The sequence below is a fragment of the Dreissena polymorpha genome, chromosome 6 (genome assembly GCF_020536995.1).
Source record: "Dreissena polymorpha isolate Duluth1 chromosome 6, UMN_Dpol_1.0, whole genome shotgun sequence".
NCBI classification, from domain to species: domain Eukaryota; kingdom Metazoa; phylum Mollusca; class Bivalvia; order Myida; family Dreissenidae; genus Dreissena; species Dreissena polymorpha.
In genome coordinates, this window is record NC_068360.1 from 21,420,335 (window position 1) to 21,446,119 (window position 25,785).

Below are 25,785 nucleotides of genomic sequence, written 5' to 3' on the forward strand. Positions count from 1 at the left end.
ATGGGATAAACAGTTCTGTTGAAAACCATATCGGGGCGTAGTTAAAGGGTTAGGTACTGACCCGATACATGATATACGGGTCTGTGGAAAACCATATCGGGGCGTAGATACAGGGTTAGTTACGGACCCGATACGGGATATACGGTTCTGTTGAAACCATTTCGGGGTGAGACCGAAGGTTTTCCACGGAACCGTTTATCCCGTATCGGGTCAGTTACTAACCCTGTAACAATTATATCACCCCAACTACTTTCCAAACTCATTAAATTAACAATTATGGTTATATATAACCAGTATTATTATATTTCTACTGCCCCATATAGTCAACTGACACCATATAGAATATATGGGTTCATCATGTGACGTCAACAGCCAATGAGAGAAGAGTATTTTGTAGATGGTGTGATATATATTGTTATTTTTATAGGGTGTAAACACATTGGTATGTATGACTTATGGTTTAGATACCAAAGGAAAAGATATTATGGTACATAATGAGATATAAATATATATTTTGTACCAAAATCTCGTTTTGCAGATATACTTAACATGCTTTTTTATAGTATTAATATTACATATATGTGTGTCCTGTCATATTTGTGTATTGTATATAATGTTACAAAATCACATAAATTGTTTTGTTAGTATGGATCCAAAACCACACGACTTTGTGTTCAGAAAGGTATTCTGATATTGGTGGCTTTAGGCTAGCCCTCTGTCCATCATCGTGTCTGTCTGTCAGTTGCTACGTCCGACCACACAATTTGTCTGACCTTATTTGATAAGAAAGGGCCTTAAACTAAAATATCTGGAAATGAAAGTTATTTATATTTGTTCTAAATCTGTTTCATGTATACATGATATAATTTTGTGTTTTAAGTTGGAAATGAATCAATAAGTTATTATTATCAATACATGTATTATATTCACAGTATTCAAAACAAACAAAAACTGAAACTAAAAAAAGGAAGCGTATATGTGCCTTAATGTATGTGGATGTATGAATTAAAATGGTGGTAATGAAATTATCCCTCTTGAATCTTAAGCTGACTCAAAAAATCGAGTCAATATTGGTAAGTGCTACGGTACATATACCAACGACACAAATTAGCATGATGACATGGTTTCAAAGTCAATTAGCTCATATCTTCATAGTATCTTTAAGGTCGTGAGTGACGTCGACCGCTTGAAACTGCGTTTTTAAGTTTCCCGCGAACTGCGTTATCAGCAGACGCCGCTATCACTGCATGAGCGTTAACAACCCCCATGTAGTTTCTATAGGCCGCTGTTTCGCGTGTAGTGACGTCATCATGCGGGTAGAACACCAGCCGGTCCGTGCCCACTTGAAGCCCCGACTGTATAGCTTTTGCCATATCCGCTGTAGTACAAATTTCGACGACCCAGCGGGAGTTGACCCCGGTCGCGCCGACCGGATATCGAGGGGATCGAACTGGATACTTCGGACATGAACGTCGAGTTGAGTCTGTATTAGGTACTGCACCTGTTCGTGATTTGATAAGTAGTAGTTATAGATGTAGTAGAAGTAGTAATAGCAGCAAAAGCGTTAAACGCAGAAATAGTAGTATTATAGTTGTACTGATTGTTGTTGTAGAAGCATTCTTTATTTAATTTTCCTAATAATTATTAATATGAGTAATACAAGCAGTACTAGCAGAAGCAACAGTTGTAATTGTAGTTACCTAGTACATATGTAGTTTATTTATAGACATTTTTTATTTACGTAGTACGACGGAAATATTTAATCAAGGTCCGTCTTTGCAATTATTATACATTTTATGATTTGTGTCACTTGTGCTCGATTGGTAATTGTCGGCTCTGGCACTACTTAAATGTACCCCGGGTACGGTAAATAAAATAACACGTGCCCGGGAATCCTTACGCTTAATTGAGCTCGATTGGTCATTGTCGGCTCGGGTACTACTTACATGTACCCCGGGTACTCTTTAGTATACTTACATATACCCCGGGTGAGGTAAATATACTTAATCGTACCTGGTTGATATTAGACTGTACCCGAGTTGTATTCCCGCAAAAAATCCGATGTCGTAAAACGCGCTACCGATTATCTTAAACAAACTTCTCTTTAAATAAAAACTGCATCAACATGCTTTTTGAGTATGAGTTTCGATAATATAGAGGCCACTTTACAGAAAATTGACATAAATGTGAATATAATTTAATATAAAAAAATAACCGACAACGACCGATTTAACGTCATATTTTCCGGGTACGTTTTAGTATATTTACCGTACCCGGGGTACATGTAAGTATACTTAAGAGTACCCGGGGTACATGTAAGTAGTACCCGAGCCGACAATGACCAATCGAGCCTTAATTGATCGTTGTCTGCTATATTTTTTTTAAATTAATTATATTTATATTTATGTCAATATTCTGTAAAATAGCCTCTATATTATCGACACTTCTTCCTTAAAAGCATGTTAAGGAGTTTTTTAAAGAGAATTTTGTTTCGAATCCGTAGCGCGTTTTACAACATCGAATTTTGGGCGGGAATAATACACGTGTACAGTCTAAATTGGCCAATCGAGCGTCAATTATGCTTGATTGGTCATTGTCGGCTCGGGTTCTATTTACATGTGCCCCGGGTATCTTAAGTATACTTACATGTACCCCGGGTACGGAAAATACTTAATCGTACCCGGTCGATATTAGACTGTACCCGTGTTGGATTCTCGCCCAAAATCCGATGTCGTAAAACGCGCTACCGATTATTTTAAAGGGGCCGTCCAACAGATTTTTGGGAAACAACGAGGATTTCTTATATAGGTAAAACATACATCCGCTTGCATCATGAGCGTTGACGGTCGAGTGGTCAAGGCGGGAGACTTTTTACTCCAGGACTCCAGGAGTCAGTGGTTCGAGCCCTGTTGAGGATTACTTTTTTTCCTTTTTTTAAATTGTATTCTTGTTTTTTTACTAGAGATTTTTAGTTCCAATATTTAAATTTATCAATATAAAGCATTTACTGACAAGCTTCAATACATTTATGACATGACAAAATATATTTGGACGGACCCTTTAAACAAACTTATATTTAAAAAAAATGCATGAACATGCTTTTTGAGTATGAGTTACGATAATATAGATGTCATTTTACAGACAATTGACATAAATGTAAATATACTTAAAAACAAAATAGCCGACAACGGCCGATTATGCGTTAAATTTCCCGGATACGTTTTAGTTTATTTATCGTACCCGGGGTACATGTAAGTATACTTATGAGTACCCGGGGTAAATGTTAGTAGTATCCGAGCCGACAATGACCTATCGAACGTCTGTTATAGTATCAGTAGCTGGTAGATACAACTTAAATTCGTTGTATTCACTAACATCACGCAACTTATAAGGTACAGTTTCTAAATAAGTTACGTTGTTTGCGAAAATAATAAAAAAAGTCGACATAGAATGTCACACAATGCGTCGTGCAAGTGGAGTCTTACAATTTTACCTCCGAGTGGGACACGTTTTCGTTGTTCCGGAAGCTGAAAACTGCGGCGTTCGGCCGACTGGGTGGTGTTTGTGTCACTGCGCATGTGCAGACTAGGGGCGATCCGGTCAATGTTGTCACTGCACATGTGCAGACTTTGGGCGATCCGGTCGATGTTGTCACTGCGCGTGTGCAGACTTGGTGCGATCCGGTCGATGTTGTCACTGCGCATGTGCAGACTTGGGGCGATCCGGTCGATGTTGTCACTGCGCATGTGCAGACTTGTGGCGATCCGGTCGCTGTGTCACTGCGCGTGTGTAGACTTGTTGCGATCCGGTCGATGTTGTCACTGCGCATGTGCAGACTTGGGGCGATCCGGTCGATGTTGTCACTGCGCATGTGCAGACTGGGGGCGATCCGGTCGATGTTGTCACTGCGCATTACATTCGCGTCCGGGCAAGCTTGATCATCCGGCGTTGCCGCGTCACTGAAACCGAGAGGGCGGGACCGGCTTAAGGGACATAAAACAGGAAATAAAATACATATGTTACTAAATTGTTAAAGAAAAAACGGTCATACGATTTAAAGTGGCGGGCATTTATCAACATGATGCAAACATATTAAATGGTAACGCGTGGGAAAAAAACGTGAGATTATTTCAAATACTTGCGTTAAAAGAGAAAAAAAATGCATTTCCTCTTTTAAGGCTCGATTGGTCATATTCGGCTCGGATACTACTTAAATGTACCCCGGGTACTCATAAGTATACCAAATGTACCCCGGCTACGGAAAATATACTTACACGTATCCGGAAAATTTAGACCAATTGAGAAAATTTATTCCCGCCCAAAATTCGATGTTGTAAAACGCGCTACAAAATATGAAAAAAAACATCTCTTTGAACAAAACCTGCCTCAACATGCTTTTTTGAGTTGGAGTTTCGATAATATTTATGCCATTTCACAGGATTTAAAATAATGTTACGATTAGCTCTTGTGCTCAGCTGTCAAAACATTTTCGTGCACGTGGAACTCATTTTGTTAAAAATAACGACATCAAGCATGAGTTGATAATTTATTATTATTGAAATTACAAGGCGTCATCGTTGACAGGGGTAATTTTCGTATAATAACAATGGTTTAAGGTAATTAATATTTGATACATTTGACACTCACTTGGAACTGGTTTTATTAAAACATTACATCTATTTTCTTTCGACGATTATTAATAAAATTGTAAATTTTATTTTAAAAATTTCATTAAATATATTCTTTTCAGAATGTAGTTTAATTGGACTATATAACGGACTATATAACGGTTTAGAATTATTCGGTTGTTGTTGTTTTTTATGTTAAGCAAATTCAATCCGCTTTAAAGGAAATTTGTGTTAAAAATGAAGTGTCATCTTAACGAAAATCCAGGTTAGGCGGATTTACATGGGGCCTAGAATTCCAAGAACGAGGCATGTTAATTTTCATCGGGGATGGGAAAAAGGGAAGTTTGTTTTTGCAGTTATATTTCCTGCCTAGCATCCGATGGATAGAAAAGTGATCTCAACATAGATCTGGCGATCACCTGATAGCGAACAAACGATACACAAACACCCCATAGAATACCGTGTGAAAGATTTATAGCGAACAGCAAACATTGACTTATGACACGTGATACTTACATCTCTGATCAACAGCGCCCCGTGCCGCGGTCCCGCTATGTGCGTCCGGTTTCTGTGGGCTCTCTCTCCGGGATCGCGGCGCATGGTGGCTGGTGGCGTCATGCACGCAGTCCGGGTCCAGCAAAAGGGTACTGGGCCGAAAACCAAGAGCGAGTAACTTTTGGTACTGGAAAGGACTGATTGGCTGCTGAATTGTCAGCTTACTTCCCCAAACATAGTTTTTTTTTAATAACAAAATCGTGATAACAAAGTAAGGTATATGTGGTGTTTGTTATACCGTCGAGTTTGCATAAAAATTGGGAACATGTCAAAATATACAAAACAATGAAATGTATGAACATGGCAGTATTTTATTTATTTACTTGTAGTTGCCTGCAATAAACAGTATAATTTATCTGTAAGTTATTATCCCCACGCTTTTTGAAAAAAAGGTGGGGATATTGTGGTTATCTCCGCCGTCCGTCCGTCCGTCTGTCTGTCCGTCCGTCCTGGCCACTATCTCCTCCTACACTAAAAGCACTAGAACCTTGAAACTTACACACATGGTAGCTATGAGCATATGTGCGACCCTGCACTATTTGGAATTTTGATCTGACCCCTGGGTCAAAAGTTATAGCGGTTGGGGTGGGGCCGCGTCAGAAATTATCACTCATTTTTTTAGGTTATTTTACATTTACTTCTTTATTTCTACATCGATTCACTTCAAATTGATACTGGACCTCTCTTATGACAATACGGTCAATCTCAACCATGCATGGCCCCATTCCCAACCCTGGGGCGCCCCGCCCACATAGGCCACACCCACCAAAAATTTCCATTTACTATTATTTTTTCATTTCTACACGGATTCACTTAAAATTGATACTGAACTTTTGTTATGACATTAGGGTCAATCTCAACTATGCATGGCCCCAATCCCAACCCTGGGGCGCCCGCCAACATAGGCCACACCCACCAAAAAATTCCATTTACTATAATTTTTTCATTTCTACACGGATTCACTTCAAATTGATACTGAACTTCTCTTATGACATTAGGGTCAATCTCAACTATGCATGGCCCCATAACCAACCCTGGGGCCCCGCCCACATAGACCACACCCACCCAAAATTGCCTTTACTATAATTTCTTCATTTCTACACCGATTCACTTCAAATTGATATTGAACTTCTCTTATGACAATACAGTCAATCTCAACTATGCATGGCCCCATTACCAACCCTGGGGCGCCCCGCCCACATAGACCACACCCACCCAAAATTGCCTTTTACTATAATTTCTTCATTTCTACACCGATTCACTTCAATTTGATACTGAACCTCTCTTATGACAATACGGTCAATCTCAACTATGCATGGCCCCATTACCAACCCTGGGGCCCCGCCCACATAGACCACACCCACCCAAAATTGCCTTTTACTATAATTTCTTCTTTTCTACACCGATTCACTTCAAATTGATACTGAACTTCTCTTATGACAATACGGTCAATCTCAACTATGCATGGCACAATTACCAACCCTGGGGCGCCCTGCCCACATATGTCACACCCACCCAAAATTGCCTTTTACTATAACTTCTTCATTTCTACACCAATTCACTTCTAATTGATGATGAACTTCTCTTATGACAATACGGTCAATCTCAGCTATGCATGGCCCCATTACCAACCCTGGGGCACACCTAGGTCAAACATTCGGCGTGGGGATACGCGTCGGCCTCTGCCGCGCCATTTCTAGTTATGTTTAGTTTTATATATCGCTCAACCAATTGCGACAAATCCTACAGACTGACTGATTAAAGTAATCGCAGCGGTTATTTACTGTTTGCTGATCGAAAAATGCCTCGTGCTTGTCGTGCTTTTTTAAAGTGTGAGCGGTTAGAATGCATGTATATTATTTGCAATCAACAGCCTATAACGTATGTCATTAATGTTGTCTAGAGTCGTACTTGCTGTACTTATTGAAACAAAAAATATTTGTCTGAAAATAATAATCGATAAAAATGACGTCATAGCATGTTGTTGTATTTTTTATAAGAAAGGCATTGTTTTGAACTGAAACATGCTCGGAACCAGTGACATATCTGAATGTGAACATGTCGAGTGTGTCTAAATTACAAGGTATGCACCGATTTCTGAAGGGGAACGGCGAAGCAGGCATACGACTTAATTCAGTGTTTTAATTCAAAAGCTTTGCGCAATCCAAAGATTCTTCATAACACAATTGTAAAATGTGCCCCATCAAAACGAACCAGCAAAATAAATAGAAGCACATTTATTATTAAAATTACGAAATTTCCTGAGGTGTTCAAAAGGTACCTTGGTCATGTCTTATCAAATATTGTACGGACAATTACAGTGACGGCTTAATTGTATACTCACCGTTACTAGACATCAATCATAAATATTATTTTTAAATAAAGGGATTGTAAACTATTGATAGTAATTTAATAGAATTATTGAAAGAAAAGTAATCAAAGAGGTTAAGACGTGTTCATCAAAAATTGCACCGTAACTTAAGATAAAACCCGCTCGGAAAAAAAGGGGCTTTTTGTGTGCGTAAACTCAAGTGTCGTCCAAGATAAGCATGTACAGTTCGCACAAGCTAATCTAGGATGACACTTTCTGATTGTATGGCATGTTTTGTTTAAAGGCAGTTAAATAATTAGCGAACATCCAGCGAACTGCACAGGCTAATATGGGATGACACTTTACACACATGCATTAAGTCCGGTTTTCCCAGGGCTAAAATATGTATCGTATGATGTTCTATAAGACGGGCTGTATTCAATTACCGACCATTTACCTTTGCAGAGATGGAAGATCTGTCAGGCCCGGCGGTAAAGGGCAGACACCGACCGGAAGTGGGCCGGCTGTCCACTTTATCAACTTCCATGGAGGAACCAGACCCGCACTGCGCACGCCCCTTTGGGAATAGAAATGGTGCTTTAGTAAGGTAAGAATGTTAAAGGGGCCTTTTCACAGATTTTTGGCATGTTATGACGTTTGTCATTAAATGCTTTATATTTCTAAATTTATACATTGGATCTAAAAATCTCCAGTAGAAGAAAATAATAAAATTAAAGAAAGAAAAAAGTAACCCCCAACTGGACTCGCAACACTGATTCCTAGCGTAAAATGCTATCGCATAGACAATTCGGCAATCCGCGCTCATATATTGGGTAGTGAATTTTATACTCTTTTTACGCAATGTATCACAAAATATAACGACCCGAACAAACTATTCAATTGTTTCACGTTGCAACGCTTTATAATTTTCAGGTTTTTAAAACGTCAAACAATGCATATAATGGATATTTTAAAGCATGGTAAATGTTCACTATTAATGTTTCCGCACAAATATCATAACTACAACGAACATTTGCGAATCTGAAGCATTTTTTTTAATTTGTCAATTTACCGAAACGTGTTAAGGCCTCAGTCTAGGATTAATGCATGTGCGTAAAGTGCCATTTCAGATTAGCCTGTGCAGTCCGCAAAGGCTAATAGGGACGACACTCTCCGCATAAATTTAATTTTCATACAGAAGAGAATTCGTTTTAACGATAAAATCCAAAAAAGCGGAAAGTTTAGTCACTGATTAGCTGCGGACTGCATAAGCTTAGCTGGGTTCGATTTTTATGCATTAACATAAATATCAGCTTTTCGTCTCCGAGAATGAGGCTCGTCATAATCTTGTTGTGCCCTCCCCTTTCCTCCCGAAATTAGATGTGTATATAAAAATAATACCATGCTAACATCTGTTTTCAGTATAGCTGAACATCATTGCTTTTCTTTTCAATTGTATGCATATTCGTCGATTTGTTTTACATTTGAACAAAAGTTAACTTTGGAATTTCGTTGAAATAACAACTATGTGACGTCAACTGATGACGTCATTATCAAATTGCGAGTCGGGCACACTTCGTTGTTCGGTTACCTGATAAGATTTCAAGTCTGGGTCGAATGCGAGGATGCAGGTGTAACCCCTCGGTAGCGGTTGATGCTTGAAGAGCTGCGCAGACTCGCGCCCAAGGGCGTGCATAGCGTCGGGGTCCGGCATGTCTCTCCCCCGCCCACCAGCCCCTGCCCAAAGTTGTAGACGGTCACGATGCTGCAGTGGACCGGGGTATTTGCCAAGCGGTTCGGCGCTTAATCCCAAGAAACTAGGTTTCTCATGACAACCTAGGTTCTCAGAATGAGAACCTAGGTTTTCAAACGAGAACTTAAGTTCTCAAAATGAGAACCTAGGTTCTCATGAGAACCTAGGTTCTCATGAGAACATAAGTTCTATGTGTCTATGAGAACCTAGATTCTCATGAAAAACCTAGTTTCTCATAAGAACCTAGGTTCTCAAGCGTAAACCAAGGTTTTCAGAGAACCTAGGTTCTATGAGAACCTTGGTTCTCATAATGAGAACCTAGGTTCTCATGAGAACCTAGGTTCTCTGAAAACCTAGGTTCTCAGAGAACCTAGGTTCTCAGAGAACCTATGGTCCCAAATGAAAACCACGGATCTGGCAAGCAGTTCGACGCATAATCCCAAGAAACTAGGTTTTTCATGAGAACTTAGGTTCTCAGAATGAGGTTCTCATTTTGAGAACTTAAGTTCTCGTTTGAAAACCTAGGTTCTCATTCTGAGAACCTAGGTTCTCATGAGAAACCTAGTTTCTTGGGATTATGCGTCGAACCGCTTGCCATAGGGGTACGGAACGCGTACTGGGGACCTGATCTTGGAACGAAAAGCATTAACATATTAAAATACAAGCGCACATTGAGTGTTATTATACTGACATTAAACTGATACAATATAACACTGGATATAGTATTTAAGTTGTTAGTAGTTGTTATTAGTACGTAACGCGCATAGAGGACCCGATTTATAAACATAGCAACAGCAGCATGCAAATAAAACAGCAGCAGCAAAAGCAGCAGTAGCAGTAGTAATAGCAAAAGTAGCAGTTGATGTTACTGTTGTTGTTGTTGTGGTAGCAGAAGTAGTAGTAAAAGTAGTAGTAGTAATAGTAGTAGAAGTAGTAGTAGTAGTAGTAGTAGTAGTAGTAGTAGTAGTAGTAGTAGTAGTAGTAGTAGTAGTAGTAGTAGTAGTAGTAGTAGAAGTAGTAGTAGTAGTAGTAGTAGTAGTAGAAGAAGTAGTAGTAGTAGTAGTAGTAGTAGTAGTAGTAGTAGTAGTAGTAGTAGTAGTAGTAGTAGTAGTAGTAGTAGTAGTAGTAGTAGTAGTAGTAGTAGTAGTAGTAGTAGTAGAAGTAGTGGTAGTAGTAGTAGAAGTAGTAGTAGTAGTAGTAGTAGTGGTAGTAGTAGTAGTAGTAGTAGTAGTAGTAGTAGTAGTAGTAGTAGTAGTAGTAGTAGTAGTAGTAGTAGTAGTAGTAGTAGTAGTAGCAGCAGAAGCAGAAACAGTAGCATTAGCAGTAGCAGTAGCAGAAATAGTAGCATTAGCATTAGAAGTAGCAGTGGCAGAGGTAATAGTGGTGGTGGTGATTGTAGTGGTAACGGCAACGGCAGCGGCAGCGGTAGTAATAGTGATAGTATTTGTTGTTGTTGAAGTAGAGGTAGTATTTCGTTAATCATAATCATCATTATCATCATTAGCATCACCACCACCAAAACCAACACCATCAACACTATCTCCATCATTATCCGCATCATCATCAGAATCACTTTCATTATTACCTCACACCTGTCGGCACAGAGCACTGAGATCCCGGCCAATGTCCCGACGACGTCGGTCGCACTTCATCCTCCGTCAGTACGCCTTTCTTAAGTATGAGCGCCTGGCTCGATGTCGGCATAACCTTGGTAACGGAACCGCATTTTTAAAAGCCAAAAACCAAAAACGTTTTTTCATAACTAAAAGAAAGTCATAGATTCAAATAAATGTAGATATATTTCACTCTAGACATCGCTTCGTATATGGATAGTAGTCAATAACAATAAATAAAATGATGAAGCATTTGTAACTCTTTTCGTCGATAATTTTAAGAACAATACATTCTGCATTACTGACAGCGTTTAGTTTAAACATATTTATTTTAGCTCGATGGCGTAAACTGCCCCAGGCTTATCGAAACGCTCTCGAGTCCGTTTCCAGGTTTCACTCGGTGTCTTTGGGAGATGAAGACAGAACGCTCCCACAGAAGGGAGCGAACGAGTGACCTCCCGGCGTTTCAATGACAGCGTGTAGAATGTGAAATTTTAGTAGTGACTTTTAGGCCTCTGAATCGCCCTGTGCGATTGATTTACCTCACCAGAACAAAGTTTGATTCCTGATGAATGTATTTTTTTAAATAAATATTCCCGTTATTATTGTAAAAAATTAAGCATATAACAAATAATTATAAAAATAAATTTTGGTAGTAGACACGTTTAATAACAGTAAACATCAATACGATAATCCTTCATTCAAATAATGTAACCTGTATTCTAGCAATTCGTGGCTATATATTAAATTGTATTCTCGCATTTCATGGCAAAATGTTTACATATTTTCGGATAATACAATTACATGTACAAGCAAAAACTATGATCGTAAGACTTTTGGACTAAATATATTAATTAGTCATCTATTTTATTAATGATTAGTTGTAAACATTCCAAATTTCTTAAATGGTTCCGTGTCTACATTATATCATTGTGTAACGTAACAATACTTTGCGATGACGATCTATTCTGACATGCATATGTTATTATTTGATTTACAATGAAGTATAGCATTTTTTATGTGAACAAAATCGAGCTAGGTGAAAAAAAAATGAGGCGCACTCTTTGAAAATGGGGACTAATGAATATGCTGCGTATAGTGTAATCCCAGATGTGGACTTCACAGGCTAATCAGGGACGACTCTTTCCGCTGTTATGCAAGTTTTCGTTAAAAAAGGAAAATCCAGTTTAAGCGGAAGGTGTTGTGTCTAATTAGCTAGTGCTGACAGTCTTATCTGGGACAACACTTTACGCACATGCATTAAGCGCCGTTTTCCTAGAGTGCTGGTCATATATTTATATTCAGTGAAAACACACACACAATAAAGGCAACCTGTTTCTATCAACAACCTTCGAGTACACTTTTAGACTTTTCTAATACATCACTTTATCATGTCAATATAGCTCCCTTATTTTTGAACGGCTTGTGTTGAAATTTCGACCATGGATAATTCTACACATATCTGATAATACCTGAAAATTGAATTGAAATTGAAAAAAAATAAAATAAAACTTACCAAATTTAAAACGTTACTTCAAAGATCAAATTCGCAAACTCGTACAACGTTAAATAATAACAATGTGAAAAGTAAAACGCATAAACTTACACGTCATAATAATTGACCGGCTTGCAACATGCCGATTGAACAGTTTCGCTCCTGAATATCCATACGAGCCATATTGTTTTTCTTTCATTACTGTTATGTTTTCCTCGTGCAAAAATTTACCTAGAATTATGATATTGAAATTAAATCGGAATAACATGTATATCGCCATTTACAACAATTGTTGATTTTTCTAACGCAATACTTTTTAAAACTAACATAGCTCAGTAATGAGTGAATATATTTATTTGAAATTTCACATGTGATCATTTGACTACAATATGTGCAAGCTAACGATAAAATCATTCATCCGTGACGATCAGACGCTTTAACAAGTGAGAAAGGTAGTCTGTAAAATACAAAGTGCGCGATTGCGCTCCTGAATATTCATACGAGCTTTATTGTTTTGTAAATTAATTTAATGTTTTTCTTATGTAAGAACCCTCCTAAAATAATTAAATTTAAATAAAAATAGAATTAAATTGCGTTTCAACATTTCCACGTGCAAAAAAATGGAACCACACCTAGCCCACGTGCTGGAAGCACGTGCATTATGTCCAGTTGTCCCAGTTTTGTATGTTTTATTTTTGTGTGTATTAAGAATCCGATTAGATTCTTCATAAAGCATCAGATCGTAAACACACTAAACATAAACTTTGAACAAGAAAATGTTAACCGAACAAAATGCCAACAAACCGCATAGCAAATCGGAAAATATATCTGGATTTTGTATAGATGTGTGCTTGTAGCATAATTATATCCTTTGTAGACTTACCTCATAATGCCGTTGCATTAAATCGGTATGTTGCGTATTCCGCACGTCCCAAACTTTTTTGAAAACGGCCATTAGAATTGCGCCGCGCTATGGGTAAACGGGGCTTAATGCATTGCGTAAAGTTTCGTTCTAGATAATCCCGCACAGGCTAATCACAGACCGACTGCACAGGCTAATCTGGGACGTCGCTTTACGCACTTGAATCAAGACCAGTTTTCCAAGAGCGAGGCAAAATTCAACATACACCGATTTCAAGATGAATAGCAGGTATCACCGAACGTGAGTATCGACGATGTAAATACACGACAAATGTGGCGTAATAAAACCTACCCAGAAAAAAGAACAGATGGTTCGCAATTTTGCAGTCACCATTTAATTAAACATACCTATACATGTATTATAATATTAAGGGGCCTTTTCACGTTTTGGTAATTTGACAAATTACAAAAAATGGTTTCAGATACGCAAATGTTCGTTGTAGTTATGATATTTGTGAGGAAACGGTAATACTGAACATTTAACATGCTCTAAAAATCCAATATTTGCATCTTTTGACGATTTACAAACCTGAAAATAATAAAGCGTTGCAACGCGAAACGATTTACTAATTTGGATAGTTCTGTTTTTGTCGTTATATTGTGTGACACTACGAGGATTGCTATATGAAGTATAAAATACATCATTCATTTTATGAGCACGGATGCCCGTGTGGTCTAAGCCTTAGACTTTTACTCCTGGTGTCAGTGGTTCGAGCCTTGTTGAGGGTTTCTTTTTTTTATTATTATTCTAGTTTTTTATTGCAGCTTTTTAGATCCAATGTTTAAATTGATCAATATAAAGCATTTAATGGTGAACTTTAATGCATGCCAAAATCTGTGAAAAGATCCCTTCAAATCTCATTTCAGTTGAGACCGACCCAACTTGCCGTCTCGACTTAAATATTATTACTTGTTAAAGATGTAAGCAACGTTCTTCAAAAGGAGGTTAGATTTATAACCTTTTGCGGGAAATCGTCTACCAATCTAACACGAAAATAAACAGTTTTCAGATGAAAAGGTAACATTCTCTTACTTTTCTTATTGATAAAACTACTAGTGGGTTGCTTCGGTACACAAATACGCGTTCAATTGACTGACGGCTTCGTATACGTTCAATTTATGTTTGAGGTTATTTTACACTAACTCAAATGCCAATGCTGCCATAGAGACCCATAATGAAACGGGCGGCATTGTTTTCCAGATAGATACGACACAAATAACATGTACCATTAGATATTACACATCAATCAAATGAGGATTGATACAGTAAATACTGTTTACAAATATATTCTATACGGATGAAGGATTCTTTATATGATAATATGTGCTACCTAATTTACGTGCAAAAGCTTATTTATAGTCGAAGTACCTGTTATCGAACAGCACCTATTATCGAACGTTTTGTTTTGGTTCTGTATGCGCAAGCGCAAAAGTGCACATGAGGTCACATCGATAAACAACTGGTCGTACAATAACCTACTTGCCTACTTAGCTTGAAACAAATGCGTAGAAAACAGGTTAAATGAATGCATTTATTGTTATTTACACGTTTTTATGTGTTTTTTGCTATTACTTTTTGAATGCTTTTATCAAAACGTGCATTTACACACCAAAAAGCATATTTCCCTTTTCAATTTTGATTGTAGCTGACGCAGATTTTTTCGCGGAGTCCGGGTCACGTGATAGTCATGTGACTTTGTATATACTGGAGTAGTATTTATGCACTGTCTGGTAATGGGTCATGTTTACATCGGCCGCCATTTTGTTTTGTCTGCTAGAGGTGACAATAACCAGGGAATCATCGTTATGATTTCTTGAAGGATATTTGCTGGAAAACTTTACAGATAAGTTAATGAATAATTGAAATGTTAGTCATTAGTTAAAACAAAATGTTTTTGTTATTTTAAGTGTTTCAATTTTGAAGTAATTTCTTAGGTGTTCGATAACTGGTGCGTCCACCATAATGTTTGATAAAGATAACACGGGTAATATATGTCTGCACTAGTGCTGCAACAATACGCCAAAAACCGTATTGCAATATATTGTCAGTTAAAAAACCTGTATTGCAATATATCGCAATATATTGCTAACTTGTACCTAGTCCAAATAATTAGACGTAAGCTACCCCGCTTACGTCTAAACGGCTACCGTCGTTTTCCTGTAGCAAATTGAGTTCAACTTAAACTTCAGTTTTTCTCGTTAAATCTTTGCTAATGCATAAAATTATAATTAATTAGACATAAATGTGAGCGATTACCTCTTAAATGTGTAAAAATTGTGCTTTTAAACCACTTATGTACATTTTTAAAAATAAACATACACAACACACGAAGTGTGTTTGTCATTTATAGAATTACATTGAATTATCTTGAACGAAATTATTTTTTGAATAGGTTACACAAAACCAATTGTTGTTGTACAACAAACCACATCACTTTTTAGCTTTCTGTACTTTTTAATTAAATGAAACCTATATGTGTGTGTTTAAACTACCAGTTGTATCACGGAGTGTATATTGATAGGAGATGATTCGAGTATTTGACCCTTACTGTAGTAAATTCAATCTTATGCAAAAACTATTCATCCGATTTTATTGGTTTATACGTTATCTTGTTGCTATTAATTCCTCTTTAAAAAAATATACGTTTTAGTATACTCCCGTTGTTATTAATAATGGATTTATAGCGAGATAAACACAAGAAATACACATTTTATGTTTTACCACCGCGCGTTTTACCGTGTTGTGGCTATCGATCTTGTACAATTAGCGTACAGCGAAGCGCCGAGGTTATACATTTTGATGTACCCACTCACGTCTTTTGTTGAATTATAGTTTAATTTCTCGGCCGATTTTCACAAATTATATATCATTAGAAAGCTTACGTTACGTAGTAAAACAGATATACAAACATATATTAAGTTTTTCTTCTGATTTCGACAGCCAGGCGAGTTATAACTTTAACTTTTGCAAATATCATACCGTATTGGAGTTTTAGAATCTAGATTTACGGTTGACATGTTCGTACTTAATACCAATTTGTAGCGTTCTTCTGATTTCGACAGCCCGGCGAGTTATAACTTAAACTTTTGCAAATATTATACCGTTTTGGAGTTTTAGAATCTAGATTTACGGTTGACATGTTCGTACTTTATACCAATTTGTAGCGTTTATATTTGGTGTTCAGTTTTAAAAATTACATCTTGCTTAGGAGAATAGAATTCTGTATACGATAGAAAAAAATTGTTTAAAAACGAAAGTAATTAAGGAATGAAGGCGGAAGAAAGTAGCGCGCGTTCCTAACGCACTGAACTGATGCTACTGTCTTGGCGATTATGCTTTTGTTTAGAAACCGGCCATTGAATTTCCTTTGCCATGATTATTATATTTTTATGGAATATATTGTGGTATTTTGTTCACGAAACATATCAATAAAGCTTATTATAAATACATCTTAATAAATTAACGATTTCAGCTCTTGTTTATAACACAGAAAGGGTGATAAATTTATGATGAAACAGCGTATATAGCGGATCCTCTCGATTTTATTCGGCTTTGCATGCATACTTGAAAACAAAAACATTCAAAAACATTCATTGTTTGCTGTTAATTATCAACGAGGGAATTATGTATAATTATATGAAATGTTATTTACCTTAAATTATCAATTTATTAAAGATTCTTGAAAATCACGGTCGGTGTTACGCGGGTCATTTCGTATTTTGACATCAGGGCATCATGTCCAACTATTCAAAATCAGATTTTTTTCACTGGGACGATGACGGCTTAGATTTAGACAGGCAGACAGATAGTTTATTCAGACTTATGCAACAGTACATCGTCTTCAACTCAAATATATAAATTATTTTTAGACGAATTGTTAGGTGATTACACATACAGCAGTGATGATTCTGAGAATGTTGCCATGTTTCTTATCCGTGTAATCTAGAGTCCGTGGTTTGAGCATTTTTATCGCGGTGTTCAATAAAAGATATCTCAATAATCTTGTTTATTGATAGATCTGTGGTTTTATTGCCCTGTGTTCAGCACAAACCAATTATCTCTTTATGATCAGATACTGTGCCGACCAATACTAAATAACACTATGGTGTCATACGCCACAGCAGGGACCTATACTTGTGATCATTGAGTCATAGTGAAAGACTTAAAAAAGTATGTTGTTTCGCTTGCGGTTGTTAAAGCCAAAACGGGGCTTCCCAGCTGGCACAGCTGCTGATATTCGGATCTGAATACCTAAACTTATTCAGACCTTATTCTTAACCATTGCGCGTTTTACGATATCGGATTTTAGGCGGGAATACAACTCAGTGAAACTATTCGATTTCTTATACAACATTAAGCATATTAACAGTTATTAAAATTAACAATATCAGCGACATCTTTTTAAAGACTAAACACCTTTTCAAGTATCGAATTTAACATGTCAATAAAATATATTAATACCAAAAAAGGTTTCATTTAATATTGTTCACATTAAACCTTTAAATGAAAGTGTCGCTTTAACTATTTACCGTGTCTTATTAAGCCGCGAATCGTTTGCTAAAAACAGTTAACAAAAAGGGCTACACGTTCTAATTCTTAATGAAATACAAAAATAAGTATAACATAATTATTAACGTCCATAAACACACACGGCAAGATCAAAGTTTTAATGGAAAACTAATATGACATTCCACTTAAATTATTATTTTCGTCTAAATCAAATACTATATATAGAGAAACAATGTATTTATAACCGACCAATGAGGTAACATTATGCAACTTTCAATTTACACAGTGCTATATGGCAACAATATGGAATTTGAACAGTGGTAGTGTTTTAAGGTCTGGACTATCATTACTTGTAAGTTTGTATAAACATTTTTCTAATGCAATAAGTAAAATAATGTTTATATTTTATGTTTAATAATTTATTGCATGATTATTCTGTGCTGTTATATGAATTTGATGCCGTTAAAGCTTCCGACATGAATTCATGTCGGAACGATGCTATTGCAAAATAACGTTAAACGATATGAGGTCGATGTAAATCGACCTCATATTTATAGGAGTAACTTGTACCAAAATTATAACTTGCCAATTATCCGATAATCCCGAATATTCCAGTTTTAAAGCAAATTTTGGTAAATATTTACTATATGCCGGTAAATATGCTCAAGAATAACAAGACACACAATCATTCGCAACTTTTCTTATATATCAAATACATTTTGGCATTTGTTACTATTTAAAGATGTGATGAAATAACGTCCAACCCAGGCATTTTTTTCCCACTGAACACGCGTAATTCACCTGACGTGATGTTCCCATTTTTATACAACACAAAATACACCCATACTTTCCATGCGATGTCCTACATGTCTGTATCATTTTCGCGCGCTCTTTATTGAGACAAAGGATAAAGCACTTTTTATTTGACGCTTTATTTTTTTATTGTCACATTAGCATTAAAATTTTGAAGCGTATTTCCGAAATTTGGATTACAAATTTAAAAATGCTCAATTTTGAATCGAACGAAACAATTACAGCTGTGCGCAATTAATTCAACGATAATCTGTTCAAAAGCATCGAACGAATGCTCCGATGTAACAACGCTACTCCGTATAATATACTTTTCAGAATGCTATTTAAACGAAACAAAAAATTACACTGCTTATTTTGTTTACCTTGTTATCATTATTTTGGATGGCTTTTCTGGACGAAATGTGAATTAATTTTTGTAAAAATTTTGTACCGGTATGATGAAAATCGTATCGCAATACAATATGCAGATTGCGTATTGCGATATATACCGATATACCGGTATATTGTTGCAGCACTAGTCTGCACATTATCATGCAACAAAACATTCAATTTCTTTACAAAACAATATGTAATTTAGCAAAACAATGAAATATAATTTGTTTAAATCTTAAACAAGTTTATGAAGCTATGCTTTTTGTATAGTAACCCCTTGTACTGTTTTCAAACTCTTAAACATGTATTTCATTTTTTGTTTCCATTTTTTAAAAACAATGTTAGAATTTAAAAAAATAAAATAAAAATCTCGCGAAACTGTGTTTTATTGATGTTTTCCATATGCAGGGATGCCATTTATGTTTTAGGGCAAGATTATTTCTAAAACGATTTTATTTAACTTAAGCATAAAAAAGAAAGGTGCCGTACTTCATTATTTTGGTCCCATGTCTAAATCATTAACCTCGTAAATGTATCCCCTGCATATGTAAATGAAAAACTTTTTGTACTTAATTAATATTAATAAATATATAAATGCAACAATGCTTGCGGGAGTGTTTGCGTCTATCTTGAAAGAAGTGCAAAGACCTCATTCACTGCGCAAAATTACACAGACCAGAAATATCACCTTTGGCTTTGGACACAATACTCTTTGCATATCTTCCGCACTGTTAGAGCTTATGTCATGAAATGTGGTAAACTTATTGTATTTTTCTGAATCCTCAGGAATTAACAGTTGGTAAAAACTATCGCTTATGGCATACACAGATTGAACATTACTAGGTTGGTGCTAAGGAGAAAATACTAGTAGCAAAAATTTAGGTTTATGATGAAGACCCACATTACAGTCAATCTTGTATTAAGAGACCACTCAAGGGAGTAATCAAAAGTGGTCTCTTAATAAAACGGTCTTTGAATACAAAAGGCCATTCTGGAAGAATGCTTACCCTCAATTTTAATCTATATGAAGGATTATCTCTTTTATCCACAATGATTTTAACTTTTATAATAAAATGAATATAAACACAATACATAAACAATATTTTACTTATAATGTGTTTTATTTTTCACTTATTATAAATTATTATTTATTATAAATCAATTGTGTGTACATATTTATTTGCAAAAACAACATAGACAAGGAAATATTTTTCCTAAGAACAAAGAATTTTGCTAAAAATGTGTAACAGTCTACATATACATGTGTACAGCTAAAACTAGAAATAAATGTCAGAAGCCAAAAGCTATGATATATTATCACATGTATATCTCTTTCCGTTTCTATATTGCGCGTTTTTTTTTCACCTGACACATTATTTTCCACGTCTTCAAGCACCTCGGCTTTACGCTTAAGAATGTTCTGAATTTGGGTTTTTCCGACTCCAATCTCGTCTGCGATTTTACGTGCACTTATACTCTTTGACAATTCCAAAACCCGAATTTTCTCGTTCAACGTTAACACTTTTTGTTTTGACATTTTAATTTCTGCATGTACGCTTAAAGAAATCTAACTCGATTATGATACATAATGAGCTGAAAAAATTAAAACACGTCAATTGAAAACAAACAATCAGACCTGGTTGGAAAATTTATTAAGTAAATAACAATGTGATTGGCTTACAAATATCTACTAATTAGCATTATTACAAATTGGTAATGTACGGATTTCGACAGATGTTGTCGATTAATAGTTTATTTTCCGCACTTCTCAGGAAATGTTTGTCGCGTACAGTGCATTGTTTCTGCACCTGTTATCTATACTCGAGAAAAATCGGCATTGTCTCTTAACGATCCACATAGTAAACTATTTAAGCTGTAGACTGTGCGCAATACGTTCCCCTATTATTCAACTCAATAAATTGATACGCAGTCTACAACAATACCGGTCAGAACCGGTCAACGAGACAAAGCATAATCATAATGGTTGTGAAAACAAAGCAGAGGTGTAACAGTACATCTTATCGGCTTAGATAAACAATTAACGCGGATTTGTCCCTGAAAGATCGATAGATTAACCACTTTTACCTCCTAGTGGTCGCTTAATACAAGATTCGGACATCAAAATACACACAAATCAGCGGTCGCTGGTCGCGTAAGACAAAAGTCGCTTAATACAATATCATTATATAGCGAAAAAGCTCCGTGGGATTTCAAAATGGTCGCATAAGACAAAGGTCGCTTAATACAAGTGGTCGCATCCACAAGATTGACTGTATAAGCTTAACGCTAAATATATGAGTGTACCTGTCACTTTATGTGTGAGACAAAAAATAAACAACAACATACTTATTATCACGAATTTACTGTTATCAACAAGAATTGTTTTACCAGTAAATAATTTACCAAACCATATTTAAATAAAATATAATCAAATATTTTTCACCTGAATTTAATTACATTATTTTTTTTATTTTCATTTCATTTAATTCATTTTCATGTTTTGAAAGTAAAGATACTCAGTCATTATGGAATGTGGCATTAAACATATAGACAGCAGCTGCGTATTGCATGTGAATGAGGCAGTTTCCACATGAATATGATTATAAAATAACAACCCGATTATTAAACTGCATGTACATCCCAATTGATTAAAGTCAAGTTTTTGTATGTTCAAGCTCATTAACAAAATAACACATTCAGTATGTTCATTTATACCCTTATCTTCTCGCCCTTGTTTCTGTGCACTCAACACATATAGTATTAGACACACTGTTATGAGTTTGCATATAATCCGTAAGTTCCTACCACGTGTTTGTTAGTTAAAAAACACGCTCAGTCATGGCACTACAGTGATTTTTTTTGCTCAAATTTACAGCCGAATTTCGGCTGCTTCCCAATCGCAAAAATACACGTTTTTTCCCAAAATTCTGACCAAAATTTCCCAAAAAAAAGCCCAACTTCCAAAAAAAAAAAAAAAAAAAAAATTTTTTTTTTTTTTTTTTAAGAAAGAAGTCTCATATAACTTAATTATGATTTCTTAAATCTAGGTCTCAACTTTGTTTTTTAAACATCTTACAAAATATATAACTTGAATTTAGTCATTTTTGTCCATAATTCATTCCCAAACTTGCCACTTTTATTGATTAAAAAAAACAACAATTTGACCAGACTACTTTTTTAGAAAACTCCCTGAACATGCACTTAAAAACAATATCACTTCTGTTACTTATAATCCTATTTATAATGCTTCATTTTTCCCAATTTCATGGTTTATCGCGCTATTTTTCCCAATTTCACGGTTTATCGCGCTAATTTTCCCAATTCAAAAGGCACAGGCTGTAACAAATTAAAGCAAAAAAAATCACTGCACTAAATGTCAATGAGTTGACTTCATCAAAGATGTAGAACCAAAAGAAATACTCCACTCATCCAGTACGCCTTCTATGAAGAAATAATAACAAGCAGTCATCAAATAAAATGAATACCGTATCCTACACTTTCGCTTCTTATATGGTCTTCAAAAGTAAGTAATCAGTGGTAATCAGAGACAGTTGACAAGACTTAACGTCTGCTTTTCGCTTATTTGCAATTTTTTCAAAGTGTCAGCATAATGTGCAAAATAATAATGGTAATACACAACATCAGGTCTCAGGTGTGTCAAATGAATTTTTAAGCAAGGATTATTAATTAAAGGTATAAGTTCAAGTGTACAACACACTCTTTTGTAATTAAAATATTGCAAAGTGTGCTACTGGCACTGCATTATGCACATTTATATTTAATCAAAAAATAAAATTCATTTATATAATAAACAAGAAATCCGATACTTAAAAACAACTTAGTAGATATTGTTTAATGTACAATGTATTACTCAAAGTCATCATCACACAATGAGACAACACAATGGTCTCTAAACAGAGTGTGCTTTTTAATTGATGCATACATTTAATGAATAAATTCTAGTAACAGAAATACAGAAACAAACGTCTAGAGCTGCCTGGGAACTATCATTTTTAATATCAACAATTCATTTGACATGCCTGATTGCAAATTGTTAATTTCACTATTTTTTCACATTGTTTTCACACCTGATATTTGTTATGCTGTATATTCTTTTTGCTTACAGACATACAGAGTCTCTTCACAATAATTGCAGTTTCTTTACAGTCCACTAAGGTTGAACATTACAGAGTCACAATTGCTAATGTTTCAGTCCCGGTCAAGCTTTATAGGTCCAGAATTGCTTCGTTGTTGAGTACAAAGCATGCAGTCAGTTTTGCTCAGCAGAATGCTGCATGGAATGTGTGAAGTCCAGCATTTGACAATGCAGCTTCTAAAAGAAAATCAAAAAGAATCTATATGAATTAGTCTATTTCCAATGTGTATGTAAGCACAGTTTGATTTTTTAAAGTTTGAAACAGTTTGGTACGAAAATGATCGAGTATGAGTCGGAGATGCAATATTGTTTACAATCACAACGTAACTTAATACATCACAAAAGAAAGGGTCTTGAGAATAATCACGTAGAATATACTCAAGAAATAACTCCAAAACTTTATAAAATGATAACTTTTATGTTCCATTAGTTTGACTGAATAATAATGACCTTAAATTTAAAATCGGCGAATTTTTGTATGTGCCGAAAACAGTTCCCATGTTATCAAAGGTAATCTTTAGCAATATAACATGTATATAGATTGATGTTTATGACATGTAACCAAACGCAATATTTTAATTGAATAATGACTTACCAATTGAGTGCATTCCATTTATTTATTAAATTTCAACAATGTAAACATCCACCAGAGTATGTCAGTTTCAATTTTTACTTCTTAATGACGTATCGACGAAAGCAGTGACGTCACACAGACATGTATAGTTGTCGACGAAAGAAACGCGGCCGTTCATGTTGTGAACAAATTAAACTTTTAAACAATTGTTTATTTATGTAAAGGGATAATATTAACTATAGAATATTGGTTTTTAATTGAAGAAGTTAATTCGAAACTAATCTTATTCGGTTTTGTAAACCGGAAGTACGCAAATAATTTAGACGGGTTATCTTTTTTAAGATTTTGTTAACAACATCTAGAGCAATTTTCAATTTGCAATGCATTATGGGAAACAGGAAGTGTCACACAGGGAGGCAAACAGACGTATTTTGATCGTAGAAAGTCATAATACAATAACATAGAGTACGATTCGCTTCTTAATAATTACTGCCATGCCGTATTATTTCACTAGGAATGCATCTACGTGTCATATAGCGTTTGTCGAAGTGCCTATGTGCTCCAGCGCTCTATGATTTTCCATCGCGAAAATAGGTGACGGCAGAAATTATTTGACTTGTATTCCTATAAGGTAATGTCTCTTTGTATTTCAGAAAAGTGATACAAATAAACGGTCAACGCCCGCTTTGCGGGCTTTTGCCCGTATTAAAAATTACTCCTATAAATATGAGGTCGATGTAACCGTTTAACGTTTTTTTGCAATAGCATCGTTCCGACATGAATTCATGTCGGAAGCTTTAACGGCATCAAATTCATAATATGATTATAGGTGCTACCTAATTTACGGGCAAAAGCTTTTAAAGTTTTTTTTGATAACCATGTATTTTTAATAAATACATGGACATGATTGTGTTCAAAATATTGTAATTGTTGCAATAATTTAGTAATGCATCCAAAAAAATCAATCTTAAAACGTGATACATGTTCCAAGCTTAAAGAGCTAGCATCTTATTTTATTTTTTTTCTAGCCACAGAATTTATAGCTGGTTCGGTGTCTGTGGTTTAGTGGATGGGGTGTCTGCTAACTGGCTTAGTTACTGGGAGGTGTCTGTATTGAACCCTTTAGTGGGAGCATTCTTTAGATAACCCTAAAGACATACTATGGCGTACCATTTGGGTTTAGTCAAGAAGACCTACAAGTTAAAAAGAGAAATGTACGGCAAAGTACAATAATTGTACGTCGACATAAATATAAAATAAACTTCAAAGTATATATTTGTACGTCAAAGTACAATTTGTTCTTCGACATACATGTTTGTACTTCTACGTACACATTTTCTGAACAGCCAATCAAAACACTAGTCTCTTGAGCCGCTTTTCCTTCAGATTTATTCATAATAAATGTTTAAAATCTCTTTTTTAATTGAGGAAAAAATGAATAAAAATATCAGAATGGCAAAAAAACAACAAATAGAAGTTTTAAGTATTTAATGCATTGAAATAGATTATATACAAATTTGAAGAAGATTCAATTGTTACCTTTTTAAAATTAAAATTATTCAGCATATTGTGAGTATTTATTGATCATGCGGGGCAGAGTATCACGACCGTCCAGCGCATTACTGTGTAGGAAATTCCCAACGGTAACCAAACAGTTACAAAGCATTTACGGGATAAATAATGTATTATAACCTCCCCGTTGGTCGTATTTTGTGATAACCATAACTAGCATAAGTCAGAGGTTAATTCCGCCACGCCAGGTCAATAAATACGCACAATATCTATAAGTTAGCGGTCGATAGTCGCATAATTTGGTATTAATTATAATAATAATAATGTTTAATAAATACGCACAATATCTATGAGTAAGCGGTCGATAGTCGCATAATTCAGTATATATAATAATAATAATAATAATGTTCAATGTCAAATATCTCTAAAAGCAACAGACGTAAGGTGTCTTCTGATTGGCTAACACTCAAGGGTCGGTGAAAATTGTACGTCGAAGTACATTTCTTGTTCTACCTAGTACTTCTTGTAGACTTTCGACGTATTTACGGCTGTACGGCCCTTATCTGGAGCTC

At 35.5% G+C, this 25,785-nt stretch overlaps 1 protein-coding gene across 3 annotated transcripts; it reads right to left on the minus strand.

Moving 5' to 3' along the window:
* Window positions 1–1,169: 1,169 nt before the first annotated feature.
* On the minus strand, window positions 1,170–8,073 carry LOC127835109 (uncharacterized). 3 transcript variants are annotated; one of them, XR_008028348.1, is made up of 4 exons: window positions 7,952–8,073; window positions 5,145–5,275; window positions 3,494–3,959; window positions 1,170–1,501 (listed from the first exon to the last, which is right to left on the minus strand). XR_008028348.1 is itself a non-coding variant. In XM_052361424.1 (3 exons), the coding sequence occupies exons 2-3, from the start codon at window positions 3,911–3,913 to the stop codon at window positions 1,241–1,243; spliced, it is 681 nt and encodes a 226-aa protein (XP_052217384.1). In that variant the 5' UTR covers window positions 3,914–3,959; window positions 5,145–5,348; the 3' UTR covers window positions 1,170–1,240. The 3 variants fall into 3 exon arrangements, 1 of the variants encoding a protein (XP_052217384.1); XR_008028349.1 differs by having other exon boundaries at window positions 5,145–5,310; window positions 7,952–8,067; XM_052361424.1 differs by lacking the exon at window positions 7,952–8,073 and having other exon boundaries at window positions 5,145–5,348.
* Between the last annotated feature and the right edge of the window lie 17,712 nt (window positions 8,074–25,785).